The sequence below is a fragment of the Odocoileus virginianus genome, chromosome X (genome assembly GCF_023699985.2).
Source record: "Odocoileus virginianus isolate 20LAN1187 ecotype Illinois chromosome X, Ovbor_1.2, whole genome shotgun sequence".
NCBI classification, from domain to species: domain Eukaryota; kingdom Metazoa; phylum Chordata; class Mammalia; order Artiodactyla; family Cervidae; genus Odocoileus; species Odocoileus virginianus.
The window spans coordinates 34157374-34174431 of NC_069708.1; the positions used below are offsets into that span (position 1 = coordinate 34157374).

General features: G+C 36.3%; 1 protein-coding gene across 5 annotated transcripts in view; it reads right to left on the reverse strand.

The window, feature by feature from the left end:
- Positions 1 to 17058, reverse strand: part of BRWD3 (bromodomain and WD repeat domain containing 3) — a 131466-nt gene that overhangs the window by 100762 nt on the left and 13646 nt on the right. For 4 of the 5 annotated variants that reach the window (XM_020880247.2, XM_070461938.1, XM_070461937.1 and 1 more), the window contains exon 6: positions 16250 to 16348. In XM_020880247.2, coding sequence (XP_020735906.1) covers positions 16250 to 16348 — 99 coding nt within the window. Of the gene's footprint in view, positions 1 to 16249; positions 16349 to 17058 lie in introns of those variants that run through there. The other variant, XM_070461935.1, reaches the window with a different exon arrangement.

The following is a 17058-nucleotide window of genomic DNA, read 5'->3' on the forward strand; positions in this document are numbered from 1 at the left end:
ATGGAGTAAAAAGGTAACACAGTATTGAGAAAAGAACAAGTGGCCTATCTTCTTCCTTACCTATAAAATCTATAAGCATAATACCACCATCTTGAAAATTAAGTGAAGTGAATTTTGTAGCACATCTACATTATATGTTTAACTTATTTAACCCCATGATTACTATTCATATCCCCTTTTTAAGACATGGAAGCTGAGGCAAAAAGGGGTTAAACAACTTCTCTCAGGTCCCAAGCTAGTAAGCAATACAGACAAGATTCAATCTGACCTCAGAGGCTGATCTCTTAACCAATATTCTATAATAGCTCTTCTGAAGAGAAAAAACTTTTTAAAATTAGCATTTGCCCCAAGAGGTAAACTATGCTACAATGACTATAATAGGTTTCACCACAAACCTTAACTTCTAGCCCAAACCAACTCAGAACATAATCAGATCTGCCAAATCATCCAATCCCAAAACTATAGTATAAGAAAGCAAGATAGAATATGTTTAAAAAGAGATTGAAAACTCCTAGAAATAGGTGGACTCAGCAAGGTCATAGGAAAGAAGATACACACACACAAATCAAATGCATTTCTACACACTAATAATGAATATGCAGAAACCAAAATTAAAAACACAATACCATTTTTGATCACTCAAAAAATACTTAGATATATACTTAACATGTACAATATATGTATGCTGTAATTATAAAATTCTGATGGAAAAAAATCAAAGGAGACCTCAGTAGAGACATACCATGTTCATGGATTGGAAGTCTCCACAAAGTAAACGTCAATTCTCCCAAAATGATCTTACTGCAATTAAGTAAGCTCTTATTGCAATTCCTTGCCAAAGGCTTCCTGCAATTCTTTTCCAAAGGCTTTAACAGACATTAATATCCTTGTCCTAAAATTTATATGGAATGGCACCGGCTGGCCCTAGAAGGCCCTAGCATACTGAAAGCACTCTCAAGAAATAATAAAGTGGGAGGGATTACTCTTTCCAATGTTAAGCCTTACTATGTAACTATAGAAATCAAAACAATGCAGTACTGATAAAGAGTTAAATACATCGATCAATGGAACAGAATAGAGGACCAAGAAGTAGATTCACACAAATATTCTTAACTGATATTTTTAAAAAGCACTAATCAAAATGCAATGGAAGAGGATATAATTTTAAATAAATTGTGCTGGAGCAACTAGACATCTATTGATTAAAAAAAAATTAACTTTCACTTCAACTTCAAACCTAAACTTCTCCAAGTTTACCAACCCAGCCCCTTTGCTTATGCTATTCCCCTAGTCTTATGCCAAACTTCAGCCATTACAGCTTGTCAAGATCCTTATCCTTGGAGGCACAACCTAAAATCATTCTTTTTCATGAAATATTTTTCAATCACTTCAACCAAAAGTAAACTCTCCAGCTTCACTTATCGTAGTCCTAATATTAGTTATTTGTGTACATCTCTGATGTAAGATTAATTACCAGCACTTTAAGGACAGAGATCAATGTCTAATGTATCATGTACTGACTGAGCTCAGTCCCTTGGGAGCAAAAAACACCCAAATATTTGTTCAACTAATCCAGTCCCATCTTTCCCAAAATATCCAACCATAATTCACACTACTCCAAGGTATAAATTTTCCATTTAAAATCAGACAAGCCTTTTTTTTTCTGTCCTATGCAGATATACTCTCACCTGGAATGTTCCCCTCTTTCAGTTATAACTTATCCTTCAAAGTTCATTTCAAAGATTACTTATTCCTTAATATCTTTCCTTATTTCTCTTAATCAGTTTCCTCTCTTCTTCCTTAATGTTCATTATTGTATTTCCCTTAAATCAGTTAGCCTGTGTCTGCTTTAGACTGAACTTTTCTGACAGTCCCTTGGACAGCCAAGAGATCAAAGCAGTCAATCCTAAAGGAAATCAGTCCCGAATATTCATTGGAAGGACTGATGCTGAAGCTGAAATTCCAATATTTTGGCTGCTGGATGTGAAGAGCCAACTCAATGGAAAAGAGCCTGATGCTGGGAAAGACTGAGGACAGGAGGAGAAGGAGGTGACAGAGGATGAGATGGTTGGATGGCATCCCCAACTCAATGGGCATGAGTTTGAGCAAACTCCAGGAGACAGTGAAGGACAGAGAAGCCTAGTGTGCTGCAGTTCATAGAGTTACAAAGAGTCAGACATGACTTAGTGACTGAACAATGGATTGGAACCTTCAGGGAAGTAAATTAGTGGCCTTATAAAAGAGGCCTAAGAAAGTTCCCTTGCTTCTTCCTCCATGTGAGGTATCTATGAACCAGAAAACTGGTTCTAATCAGACACTAAATCTGCTAGAGCCTAATTTTAGACTTCTCAAACTCCAGAACAGTCAAAAATAAATGTTGTTTATAAATAACTTTGTCTATACTATTTTGTTATAGCAGTTTAAAAGGACTGAGACAATGCCTTGTACTATAATCATACTCCAGCATCTGTCTAAACTTTCCCAAAGAGTCAAATCCTTGAAAGTAAGTGCTGGCCTGAACACTTAGAAAAGGTTTTGTATCAATTTGATGTTAAAGTGTTTGCTGAATTGAATAAAAATTATTTCTAGTGTTAAACCTTCCAAACCATTGAGAATATAAATTTAATAGCAAATTTTATAGGGAATATTGATCAAATCTATAGCTCTCTTATTATGACTTCCAAAATATCATTTTCCGCCTGCCTCTCTAAACCTTGGCGTTTTACTTGCTTATATTGTATTTTTCTACTCCAACTCACTCTTGATGAAATGCTTACAGTTCATTCAAATTTTATCCTGGGCTTTTTTCTCTGTTTTCATGCTGTCCCTGCAATCTTACCTACTCACATACTAATTACTGTGAAATCTTTACCTAGAACATTATCTTTCATCTTAGCTCCGGGACCACATTTTCTACCTAATAGACATCCTTCCCCTCTACCTAGAGGTGTACCACAGATGGAGAGTTCCCAAATCAAGTTTATTATTCTTTCAGCACAAGTTTTCTATATTCACCTTCTCCTCAATTTTGTTATTGATAGATTTTTTTTACTCTTCTCCTTTATGCCCCATTTCCAATCAAACTGTATTATTCATCTCACCTCAAAAGTTTTGCTTGAATCAATTTGTTTATGTCAATTTCTATTGCTACTGCTCCCACACTCATCATCTTCTGTCTACATCTACACTAACAGACTTCTCTGATTTTCCCGCCTGCCTCCTTCAGTCTCTCTCTTCTCCAATTTATCCTATATTCTGCCTCTGTCACCTGAGTTATCTTTTCAAAATAAAAAATTCAAACATATAATTTTCCCATTCAAAACTATCCAATATTTCCTCAGTACCTATAAGATAAAATCTGAATTCATAATTGTAGAACAGGGGCTGGCAAACTAGGGTCAGTAGGCCAAATTCACCCCACCACCATATTCATTCATTTACATATTATCTAGAGCTGTTTTTACACTACCACAGAGTTGAGTAATTTTAACAGAGACCAAATGATCCAGAAAGCCAAAAAAATTAGACTATCTGGCTCTTTTATCAAAAATTTTGCTGACTCCTGACATGGACAGTTCAGAATAATTGGGTCCTAACCTCACTTTGGCTCACCAGATGGCTTAGTGGAAAAGAATCTGCCTCTCATGTAGGAGATGTAGGTTCAATCCCTGGGTCAGAAAGATCCTCTGGAGAAGGGAATGGCAACCCACTCCAGTATTCTTGCCTGGGAAATCCCAGGGACAGAGGAGCCTGGCAGGTTACAGTCCATGGGGTCACAAAAAAGTCGAACACAATTTAGTGACTAAACAACAACAAACCTCTCTTTCCAGTTTCACCTCCCAGCACAAACCCTAAGCTCTTACAAGGGGTTGTATTATGGAAACTAGGAAATATATATTACTTACTTAGCTGAGACTTTTGTGGAAAGTCTGAATTTGGAGACAAAGAACAGATTCTGAAACTTAAGTTTAGATACTAAAAAAACACCGCACTACAGATGCATGTGAGCTAGATATTCTTTTTGTGATGATAACCTGAATACTAGATCTTTAATATTTGAGTCATTATTATCAACATTATTATCAGCATCTGTGACCCAATATCATGGGCTTCCCCAGTGACTCAGTGTTAAAGAATCCACCTGCCAATGCAGGGGTTCAATTCCTGAGTCAGGAAGATCCCATGGAGTCAGAAATGGCAACCCACTCCAGTATCCTTGCCTGCAAAATTCCATAGGCAGAGGAACCTGGTAGGCTGCAGTCTACGGTGTCACAAAGGATTGGACACAACTAAGCAACTGAGCCTGGAGAAGGAAATGGCAACCCGCTCCAGTATTCTTGCCTGGAGAATCCTGTGGACAGAGGAGCTTGGTGGGAAGCTGTCCATGGGGTCGCAGTCGGACACGACTGAAGTGACTTAGCATGCATGCATACATTGGAGAAAGATGTGGCAACCCACTCCAGTATTCTTGCCTGGAGAATCCCAGAGACAGAGGAACCTGGTGGGCTGCTGTCTATGGGGTCGCAGAGAGTCAGACACAACTGACGCAACTTAGCAGCAGCAGCAGCAGCAGCAAGCAACTGAGCACACAAACATGACCCAAAATCTTAATTACATGTTATATTTGCATAACATTTTAAAGCTTATAAAATAATTCTACAGATATCTCATTTGAATTCACAGCAATTCTGTGAGATATGAAGGCAAGCATTTTGTTCAATCCGTAAATGAGGGAATTAAAGCCCAAAGGAACTAAGTGTCTTGCCTAACATCAATACATGGCAGACCCTTGGTTCAATCCAGGTCTCTTGATTCTAGTTCAATAGTCTTCTTATATTTCAATGTTGTTTACTTAATGATATTATAGGAAATACAACCTAATATAATCCTGAAATAGGAAATAACTTTAACATTAAAAATATGGCAAAAACCACTACAATATTGTAAAGTAATTAGCCTCCAACTAATAAAAATAAATGAAAAAAAAATGTTCTCACCCCCCCCCAAAAATGCTATATTATATTCTTCAATATTTTCCTTTACCTGCAAGACACTGAACAAAATCAGCAGGGATTGTGGTATCTACTAAATTAGATTTTACTGGAAAGTTTACCAAGATCCAAAGAGTATTCTGAAATGGCCACATCAGAGTTGTTAGAACACTCTTCTACTCCACTCATTATTTACATTGGAGAAAAATCTGTTTTAAAATTATTTTACATTGGCATGGAACATTGAACTGGTGTTAGAAAATATTTCTAGGCTAAACAAAGGATTTTCGATTCAACAAACAAGAACATCCAGAAAAGCCCTTGTTGCTCGCTCAGTCATGTCCAACTCTTTGCGACCCCATGGACTGTAGCCTGCCAAACTCCTCTGTTCATGTAATTCTCCAGGCAAGAATACTGGAGTGGATTGTCATTCTCTTCTCCAGGGGATCTTCCCAATCCAAGGATCAAACCCAGGTTTCCTGCATTGCAAGCAGATTCTTTACCATCTGAGCCACAGGGAAGCCCAGAGAAGCCCTTAAACAAAATAACAAATTGTTGTATGCTGACCATGCATTTCTAAAAGACTTACAAGAACAAATGTTGAAAGAATCAAAATCTATTTGGGACTGAAAGAGTAAACTATCAGCTAGGGCTGAAAAAGAAAAAAGCAGCTCTGCAATTAATCAGGCTGTGAAGACAGACACGGATAAAGCCAGCTGCAAAGTTAACAGGAAACACTGTTCCTCCCAAGGTCATGCAGCAGTTGTAAACTATCATAACGACCCCTTCTTTGGGTGAGTACTGCTTTCTTACCAATGATGCCCTCATCCTCACTTTGGTATTTTCATTTCTTACTGGAACAATATACCCAACTCCTATACTGCCCTGATTCATGACAGTACCCAACCCCTAGTTAATCCCCACTTCTCTCAATTTGCCTCAGAAGCAGCCACCAATCCAGAACTAATCCTGGCTTCCTTCAGATTGACCTCAGAATTATTCAGTGGTAAGCCAAAATTCACAAAAGACACTTCCTTCCTCCCTCTTGTCCAAAGGCCTTCAATGGTCCCTCAGGAATACACTCCTTCACTGAGTCAATACATTTGATTTTGTCAGACTACAGGCTTGTTCCTGGTGGTCTCTGTCTGATGAGACCTTAATGAGGTAAGTTATTTTGAATTACCCTACACATTCAGCAGTTTAGTACTGAGAAAAGCCCTCTCCACTCCAAAACAAAAAATTCATGAAACTAAACCTGAAAATCACTAAGCACAAGAAACTTCCACTTCCAATAAAGATGAACAACACACTGAATTCTACTCCTCATATCACAGGAAATATCAATGGTGCTAAGAGATAATAATGCTTAACCAAAACCAGGTAACTACTCTGTGCGACCCTATGGACTGTAGCCTGCCAGGCTCCTCTGTCCATGGGCTTCTCCAGGCAAGAACACTGGAGTGAGGTGCCATGTTCTCCTCCAGGGATCTTCCCGACCCAGGAATCAAACCCGCATCTCATATATCTCCTGCACTGGCAGGCAGGTCCTTTACCACTAGGGCCAGCTGGGAAGCCGGGTAACTACTATATTTGCTAGAAAAAACACCGTATCTTCAACTTGGCATCAAGCTCGAGATAGCAGACTCTAATATGATACCTATAGCATCAAGAAGAAATGTTTTAAAATCCACTAAAACAACTCCTTATAACTTATATGCAGAGTACATCATGAGAAATGCTTGGCTGGATGAAGCACAACCTGAAATCAAGATTGCCAGGAGAAATATCAATAACCTCAGATATGCAGATGACACCACCCTCATGGCAGAAACTGAAGAGGAACTAAAAAGCCTCTTGATGAAAGTGAAAGAGGAGAGTGAAAAAATTGGCTTAAAGCTCAACATTCAGAAAACTAAGGTCATGGCATCTGGTCCCATCACTTCATGGGAAATAGATGGGGAAACAGTGGCTGACTTTATATTTTTGGGCTTCTGCAGATGAAATCACTGCAGATGGTGATTGCAGCCATTGAATTAAAAGATGCTTACTCCTTGGAAGGAAAGTTATGACAAACCTAGATAGCATATTAAAAAGCAGAGACATCACTTTGCCAACAAAGGTCCGTCTAGTCAAGGCTGTGGTTTGGCCAGTGGTCACGTATGGGTGTGAGAGTTGGACTATGAAGAAAGCTGAGCACCGAAGAATTGATGCTTTTGAACTGTGGTGTTGGAGAAGACTCTTTAGAGTCCCTTGGACTGCAAGGAGATTCAACCAGTCCATCCTAAAGGAGATTGGTCCTGGGTGTTCAATGGAAGGACTGATGCTGAAATTCCAATACTTTGGTCACCTCATTAAGAGTTGACTTATTGGAAAAGACCCTGATGCTGGGAGGGATTGGGAGCCGGAGGAGAAGGGGACGACAGAGGATGAGATGGCTGGATGGCATCACCGACTCGATGGGCATGAGTTTGAGTAAACTCCGGGAGCTGGTGATGGACAGGGAGGCCTGGAGTGCTGCGATTCATGGCGTCGCAAAGAGTCAGACACGACTGAGCAACTGAACTGAATTAAACTGAACTGAAAACAACTCCATAACAGTAAAGCAAAGTTGTGACCTTCTAGGAAATAGTAGCTATACATCTACCTCAAAGACAAACCTCAGGAATGTGGGGGTAGGGTAGAGGATGAAACAGGGAGAAGCCTGCTTTCAGCAAAAGCTTAAGACAATCAAAACAGTACCAGGCTCAGCCAATAACTGCTAACCAAATAAAAGACTTAAGGCTGTATACACACAAGGCAGAAAAGATTATTGTTCACAGATCAGGGTTCTTATACCACACCCATCAACAACATATTCAAATACATTTTTTCAGAAAACAAGCCTTATTTAGAGAGTGCTAAAATATTCGTGGATTAGTCTTTTCTCTTTCACAAAAAAGTCACATGATTAACATTTATAGTTAGGTATTTTAATTTTAATTAGAAAATAGAATGATAGCATATATACCACTTTCTGATTGGTTAAAATATTGTTAAACATATCAATCAGCTCCTATAAACAGAGAGGCCTATAACAAACCAAGAAAATACTCTGTCAAAAACATCAGACTTCCCTGGTTGTACAATGGATAAGAATCCACCTGCCAGTGCAGGTGACATGGGTTTGATCTCAGGACCAGGAAGGAAGATCCCACATGCCATGGAACAACTAAGCCTCTGTGCCAAAACTACTAAGCCCACAAAACTCTAGAGCCCATGAACCACCCAAGTGCCACGGCTACTGAAGCCTGCATACTCTAGGGACCTGAGAGCTGCAACTACTGAAGGCCATGCACTTAGAGCCTGTCCTTCACAAGAGAAGCCACTGCAATGAAAAGTCCGTGCACTACAATGAAGAGTAGCCCCCACTCCTTGCAACTAGAGAAAAGCCCACACACAGCAACAGAGACCCAATGCAATAAAAAAGAAATAATTTAAAAATGTATACATAAAAAAAGAACATTGGAAACTGACTCATGAAATTCAGTGTCAACTCAAGATTTAAAGTGACTAGTAGTGTTTCTGTGTGAAGCTTGGTTTGGGATTTCCCAAAATAGCTCTGCATGCATGGGTGCCTACTAAATCACTTCAGTAGAGTCCAACTCTTTTGCAACCCCATGGACTGTAGCCTGTCAGGCTCCTCCATCCATGGAATTCTCCAGGCAAGAACACTGAAGTGGGTTGGCATGACCTCCTCTAGAGTATGTTCCCAACCCAAAGATTGAATCCATGCCTCTTAGGTCTCCTGCATTGGCTGGTGGGTTCTTTACCACTAGAGCCACCTGTGAAGCAAATTAACCTAAAGCCTCAAAAGAAGCCAGAAAAAAAAAGAAAAATGAATTTTAATAAAACTGGAAAACTGTAGTAGAAGCAAAACAGAACTATTTCTTTCATGGATTTGATGCTACTACGAATCAAATTAGGTCTCTGAAACCTTAATCACATAGAGTAACAACAGCTTTACAATCTTTAAGGCTGATGCCATTCCCACCCTCTTAACACCCATCCACAGTACAATTTAAATAAAACTAGTAAATCCTAAAGCTATTGGTATTCATGGTCATTGAATGTCTTATTGCTAGATAATACTAAGATATGGCAAAGAAACAGTATTTCTAATTCCATTCAGCCTTTCTGCAAAGTTCACTTAATATAATTTGAGAATAAATATTCTAAATCTTCATTTTACTATATTCTTCTAAACCATTTCATTTGATTTGGTTATTATACACAAACATTTTAGACTGCCTTTTCCTCCAACTAAACAAATCTAGAACTGTTTACAGCTTCCTTTTGTGAACTATAAATAAAAAATTCTATTTCTATAAGGTACTGAGTAAAATGTATATAACAAGTACTAAAAGATCCTTTTAGAATACTTTGATGTATGTTGAAAGAAAAAGCTAAAGAAATGAGAACAAATGATAAGGAAAAGAAAAAAGTGTTGATAACAGAATTAAACAAAACTCTTTTCCCTTTTTTCTTTAGTTCTACCACTTTATCGCTACCACCCCATCTCCCTCCACCCTCGTGCACACATGCTCAGTCATGTAACCCCATGGACTGCAGCCTGCCAGGCTCCTCTGTCCATGGACTTTTCCAGGCAAGAATACTGGAGTGGGTTGCCATTTCCTTCTCCTAAAACTCTTTTTTCATTATACTTTACATGATCATACTAAGACAATAAAATCTATTTTCCTTCAAATAAATCAAATAAAATTATTTGCCCTAATAGTACAATGGTGATTCCAGAAATGGATACGAGGGGCTAGAAACTCACACAAGCTGTAAAAAACCATAAAAATGCCTTTAAAAGGGATGCTTCCATTTCCATGTAACAGCAATTATAGCACTTCCATTCATTTAATATTTAGTGAGGACTCACAATGTAGAATGTACGAAAAGACTGAGTTTATATTCCACTTCTAATCACTTGCAGGTGTGACAAGAATCACTTGCTCCTCTCCAGATATTAAATAAAAAGGTAATAACTTTAGAAGCAACTTGCTTCATGCACAATTATCAAGCACAAAAAGGAGGAAGGTGAAGTGGAGGAAAGCAAGCAACAAACAGCAAGGCCTAGCCAAAGAGTGATCCATGGGTAAGAGATGAAAACTACATAAAATCAGAGCAGAAGGATGACAAATATTCCTGGCAGAAACCCTGTCACCTCAGCCAAATAAGGCATAAATTAGACTCCTTTCTTTCAATTTATATTTACATATTAACAAGAGGCAGATTTCCCACCTCCAAGTGAATTCTGGCTTTAAGTGCGACATAAAACCCTACAATGAAGGCCAATACATCAAGAGTCAATCAATGCTAAATGGAAGCTTATGAAAACAAATATTAATTTGTCTATAGAGTTAATATAAGTCTCCTGAGCTGTGTAAGGTATAAATTACAGGCCTACTATGCAAATTATAGGACACTGCTATATGTCAACTGTACTAAAGATAAAAGGGGTAAAACAAAAAAAGGTTTAGAGTGTTACTGCATCATACTCTTCACTCAGTTTAGAAATACAAGAATGTACATTTGTTCCTTGGGTATTACATTAAGCCACAAGCTAAAATGAACAAGCTATCTTGCTGCCATTTCTATAATTTTATGAAAACTGTTCAGAATGTGATAACTAGGACAATTTCCGAAATCTTTACCATGATGGGTAACAACTATAATACTAGTTCTTCCAAATACCCATTTTGAACAGACATGAAACAGATTTTTTAAATTATTTCTGTACTGAAAAACTAGCTCATAGCAGATTTGTGTTGGTGTGAAATTATATTTTCAAATTTTAGTGTGACCACTACACAGTTTCCAAGACAACTACTAATTTTTAAAGGGATAAAGAAGTAAAAATACATAGTGACTAGAGTGCAAGATCTCAAACAATACTACAAATATTAATTACATATGCCCCAAGATTTCTTTGAGTGGCATTAGGTATTAATACCGTTTTGAAGAAAAAAGGACTCACAGACATAGGAAACTTATGAATACCTAAAAGGACAGTGGACAGGAAGGAAAAAAATTAGGAGATTGGGATTAACCTATATACACTACTATTTATAAAATAGATTAAATAAGGACCTACTGTATAGCACTATACAGTAGTGCTATATAGTGGGGAACTATATTCAGTATCTTAACCTATAATGGAAAAGAATCTGAGAAGTAGATAAATATACATATAACTGAATCACTTTGCTATATACCTGAAACACAACATTATATATTAACTATACTTCAATTTTTAAAAAAAGGTTAAAAAAGATTAAGACAGAGACTTAATATGAAAAAATACTATTTTTAACTCAGTTCAAGTTTCTTCCTCTGATTTGACACAAAGCAAAATCAACTTGATTAGTCAAGCATACAGCTAATGAGGTAGAATGACTGGAGCTTAGACCTATAATAATGTAAATATAGGCACTGTCCCTGCCCTAAAGTAATTTGGAAATTTACTCCTGGTACACTTAAGTCACATACATTTAAAGTACTACAGTTGTTAGCCTGAAGAGTATGTGGGAAGTAACTCCCAAATTTCATTCCATGTTCCCCCACTCCATTTCATTAAATTACTAAATAATATTGCTGATTAAGTGCACAGAAGATGGAAACATCTGAATACACAATCCAATATAGTAGAGTCCAGATAAGGTAAAAATTTCTTGGATTTGGCCAAAGACAACTGTAAAACTCTGAGTGGAAAAAAAAGTGGCACAATGTGATTTTTAAAGTGAATTACTAAACTCATAATAGGAAAAGTTAAAGTCAGCTTCTGAGTATAAAAATTGGAAACACTCCAGGTTAAGTATGTAGAGTGAATATTAGTCAACAGATTATTAACAAATTATGCACCTATCCAGAGGGCTGCTTACTGATTCCCACATAGGTCTAGATATGCACTGTCCATTAGTTATATGTGCTTACAGAATGTCAAATTACTTAAAATTTCCTAAAATTAAAAACTTAGGGGCTTCCCTGGTGGCACAGTGGTAAAAAAAAATTCTCCTTCTAATGCAGGGGACACTGGTTCTATACCTGGTCCAGGAAGATCCCACATGCTGTGGAGCAACTAAGCCCATGTGCTATAACTACTGAGCTTGTGCTCTAGAGCCAGTGCTCTGCAACAAGAGAAGCCACTGCAATGAGAGGCCTGCACATTCCAACTAGAGAAAAGCTCGCCAAAAAAAATAACTAAAATTAAAAACAAAAACTTAGACCTCAGATACAATAGCCACATGTGACTAGTGGCTACTGTTTTAGATATCACAAGATAGTACATCTCCATTATCACTGAAAGTTCTATTAGATAGCACTATTCTACATAAAATATCAGTTAAAATGAGTGCCAAGAAATGACTAGTAAAATTCTAACATTACTGAATAAAATTGTAAATGTGGGACATATCTACTTACAATAAAAATTCTAAAGAAAGTAGGACTAGAAGGAAACATTCTCAACCTGATAAAGAGCATCTATAATCATACGTAATGGTGAGATTGCCCGCTTTCCCTATAAGAATGGCAACAAGGCAAGGACATCCAGTTTCATCACTTCAATTCACCAGTGTACTTGAGGTACTAGCAGTTCAATGCAAAAAAAAAAAAAAAACAACAACACCATAAGGCAAACAAGATTAGAAAGGATAAAGTAAACCTATTTTAATTTGCAGACAACATGATCATTCAGGTAGAGAACCCCAAAGAATCTCAAAAAACTAGAGGCTATTTGATGTAGTTAGTGGAATTGTGGATTTAGTGATATATATATAGATATATATTTTTTCTATTTACTGAAAACTGAACTTTTAATATAAATAATTTAAAATATCATCAGAAACCCAGGAAATTCTTAGGGAAAAATTTCATAAAACATTGCTGTGAAATATTTTAAAAGATCTAAATAAATGGAGAATTATACTATGTTCCTGGAATTGAAGGCTCAATGTTGCTAAGATATTAATTTTCCAAATATTAATCTATAGCTGCAAAGTAACCCCAAACAAAATCTATATCACTTTTTTAAATAGAAATTGATACTCTAATTCTAAAATTATACCTTGCTAGTAGAATACAAAATGAGATAGCTACTTTTGAAATAATTTGACAGTGTCTTAAAGTTAAACCTGCACTTACCATATGATCCAATAATCCACTACCTAGCTATTTACCCAGAGAAATGAAAATAGATGTTCATGCAACAACATGTACATTTATAGGCCTTTATTTATAACAGCCAAAATATGGAACTCAAATGTCCATCAACTGATGAATGAACAAACAGACTGTAGTATATCCATACAACAGAATACAACTTGGTCAAATGATATGCATGAATCAGAAGAATTCGGTCTAAGCAAAATCAAACAAGCACAAAAGGCTACATACTGTATAATTGCATTAAGATGATATTCTAAATAAGGCAAAAGTACAGTGATAGAGATTAGTGGTTTCTAGGGATTGAGGAATAGGGGACTGACTCTAAGGAGGCATGAAAGACATTTAAGGGGTGATACAAATGTTCCATATTTGTATTGTGCTACTGGTGGTTATAGAAATGTATACACTTGTCAAACCTCATTGAACTGCACACTTAAAAGGGCAGAACTTGGGAATTCCCTGGTGGTCCAGTGGTTAGGACTCAGCTTTCACGGCCAGCCAGGTTCAATCCCTGGTTGTGGAACTAAGATCCCACAAGCCTCATGGCAGGGACCAAAAGAAAAAAAGGGGAGAACTTTTTTATGTGAATCATACATACACCGTAATATACTTGACTTAAAAAAAAAAAAGTAATGCAGCTAATTCTCAATCTTCTGAGCGCTGTAAGTATAGATCTGTTACAAAGTATTGGTAACATCTGTTTGGTTTTGGTTTGTTTTTTGGGGCTGGGATTGAACCAGGACCTTGGCAGTGACAGCACAAAGTCCTGACCACTGGACTGTCAGGGAATGCCCCATGAAATGGTTCAGAAATAAACTGAAAGACAAGCAGTGTAATGTATGCCAGCCACATACTTCTCTGGGCTATGGATTTTTCTTCTGTAAATAGGGGTTTACAACCCAGTTTCCCAAATTTGTTACCAGGAAACTTTCAGAATGTTACAGGGAAAGGGATTTCCACTGTCAAATTACTTAGATAATGTTTTCCCAAAGAGATGATTCACAATGCGTTTTAGTATATGACCAGTCCTACATGTAGTCATTTTTTCCCATATTTTTTTTAAACTCAGTGTTTTTCACATTTACTTGACCAAGATAAGAAATAATATTAATAAAAGTTCTTTCTAGTGCTAAGATTCTTTTATAAAACCTTTAAGACTTACTTTCGTGATTAAGCTTTATTTACATAGGGGAACTATAAAACTAACTGATTTAAAAGTAGCTATGGAAAACTATACTCCACCATGAGAAAACTATTTCAAAGGACAAATTTTAAAAGATCTCCTATTCCTAGTCAACTCTCTTGAGTTTTTATCAGGTTCTGAATTCTAAATATGTTGAACTTAAGTATCTTGACTAGTACATACTACATGAAAACATATCATATTTGAACTATCTCTATTCTAATAGCTCCTCCTCAAATAACTTGGCGGATTTAAGAATGTGAAAGCATCAATGACAGGGACAGTAAAATTTCCAAGCAATTAACATGATGAATAACAATTCAATTACAATGCAATTACTGTAAAAAACCAACAAAAGTTCAAATGCATATGCACAGTATTAGAATTTTTTAAAAGAAAAGAATAAAGAAATACTGAAAACCTAATACTCTAAAGACTGCTCTTCAACACTTCACATGTGACCACTGAAGGAAGCATAAAGCATATGAACAATATTGATAGTGTGGCTAAAACTATTATATCTTCTGAACATAAATAAATACATGAATAATAAAAGCTATCTCAATCTAATTCAATCAATTAATTATCAATAAAGCTTAAGGGAAAAGTGAACACCAGAAAATTCTGGATGGTGAACAAACTACTCCGGAAAATGAAAAAAAGTGTTAAAAACACCATGTCAAATTAGACTCAACCTAGTAGTCTACTTTTTCTGATAAAATCCAGGCTATCAAAGAGTACTGTTGGCAATATAGATCAAAGAATCCAAAATTATCTTAATAATGCTTATGAATCTTTTATCAATGACTTCATCTAAATATTTTAAAAATTATTTCTAGTCTAAATTTATTTAACCTCTTTGGGTAAATAAGTTCTATAAGCTAATTATGTATTCTTGTTTTTCAATTCAAATTTAAGGAATATTCTCTAGGCACTGGGCACTAAATAAAATAATTTAATTGTTCAGAAGAGTGAGAAAATAGGAAAACAGAGTGGCAGTTACTCATCTATCTGCTGCTTGGTTCTATACAGTCTTTGCAAGAATTAAATTTAGTATAAATGGTTTTGTTAGCTAGATCTTCTCAGGAACCATACAAGCATTTCTTTACAATGTTCTGACCAGAGATGACCCAGGATAATATGAAAAGGACATAAGAATTTCAGTAAACTACATATGGGAAGGGTGATATTTCTTCCTTTTAATAAAGATAAAACTTATTACATCATTATAAGTTTGGCAAGCAAATATAAGAAAAATATACTTCTGTTTCCTTCTAAAATCTGTCTTTACATAGTTCCCTGTAAAATCTTTGAGCTTGGCACAGAAATATGTAAATACACTTCCATATGGCTAAAAAACACCTGAAGTATATAAAAAAGGAAATGCTTCTGCTAAGAAGAAAGAAAAAGACAGGCAAGGAGAGGAGAGAAGTGGAAGGGGGCAGGGAGGATGGGGGAGGCAGAGAGGGGAGAGGAGGAAGGGGGATAGGGAGGGGAAGGAGAGAGGAGAGAAAAAGGAGGGGTCTTAAGAGGGAAGGGAGGGAGAGGGGAGAGGAGGGAAAAAAGAAGGGAAGAGGATGGAAGAGGAGAGGAAAAGGAGGGAAGCAGGGGAGGGAGGAGGAGGGAGAGAGGGGAGGGGAAGAAAGAAATAAATTTAAAAAAAGTCACCTTTTACAAACCTATGATTATATTTGCTTTAAGAAAAATGCCTTAAAAAAATTCTGGACCAACCATGAAACACCTCAAAATGTAAGCAGTTCATTTACATTTCAGTTTTAATTCTGATACCTATTTTTGGCTTTATAATGAGTTCAGGAAGGAACAAATCAAGAATGTGTTTATAACTCACATGGACATTACTCACCCACATTTGGAGGTTTCACATAATTTACAGGTAGTTCTGGAGGTCTGCCTCTATGTAGAGCTGCAAAAGCAGAGCCATTCCATAGTGTACTCTTACAGTCTATACAAAAAGATTCAAAAGTTAGTCAAGGCAAAGAATATTTTTTAAACTGTACCTCAGAGGCAAATGTGTATTTTAAATTTCATTTGTTGAAATACATTTATAACTATTAAAACCACAATAAAAAATAACATATGTTTAAACATGCTATAATCTATATTATGACAGGTAAACACCAATGCCTTCATATTATCATCAGGATATTTTACTTTCTGTGCTGACCTAGAATCAAAGCTCTTATTATACATATATTTGAATCTTATGTAAATATGTCATGGATTAATAAGGTTTTAAGTTTATATTGGTCCCCTTCTGGATCTTTAGGCTTACACATGTCTACTCATATAAAACTGTATAAGCAAGGAAATGAATATAGCACAAGTATGCCAGGTAAAATTCAGAAATTTATACTTTGTGTATGCTCATGTTATGGAGTGACTGCCAGTACTGTAACAGGTAACAACACTATGTATCAGATGAAAACTGAGTAAAAATAGTTGTGTTTTTTGTCTTTAATGTTTATGTCAAAATTCAAGCAAATATGAAATATTCCTAATAATTCAACTTTGAAACAAAAGTATTCTACCAATCTCCTGAAAGATGTCAAGCTAACTGAATCGAAGAATTTCCTTAAACTATAAAAGAGATAATAAAAAACTGGTATCATTTATGCAACCATTTATCTATCTTTGTGAATTAGGATTTTTAAA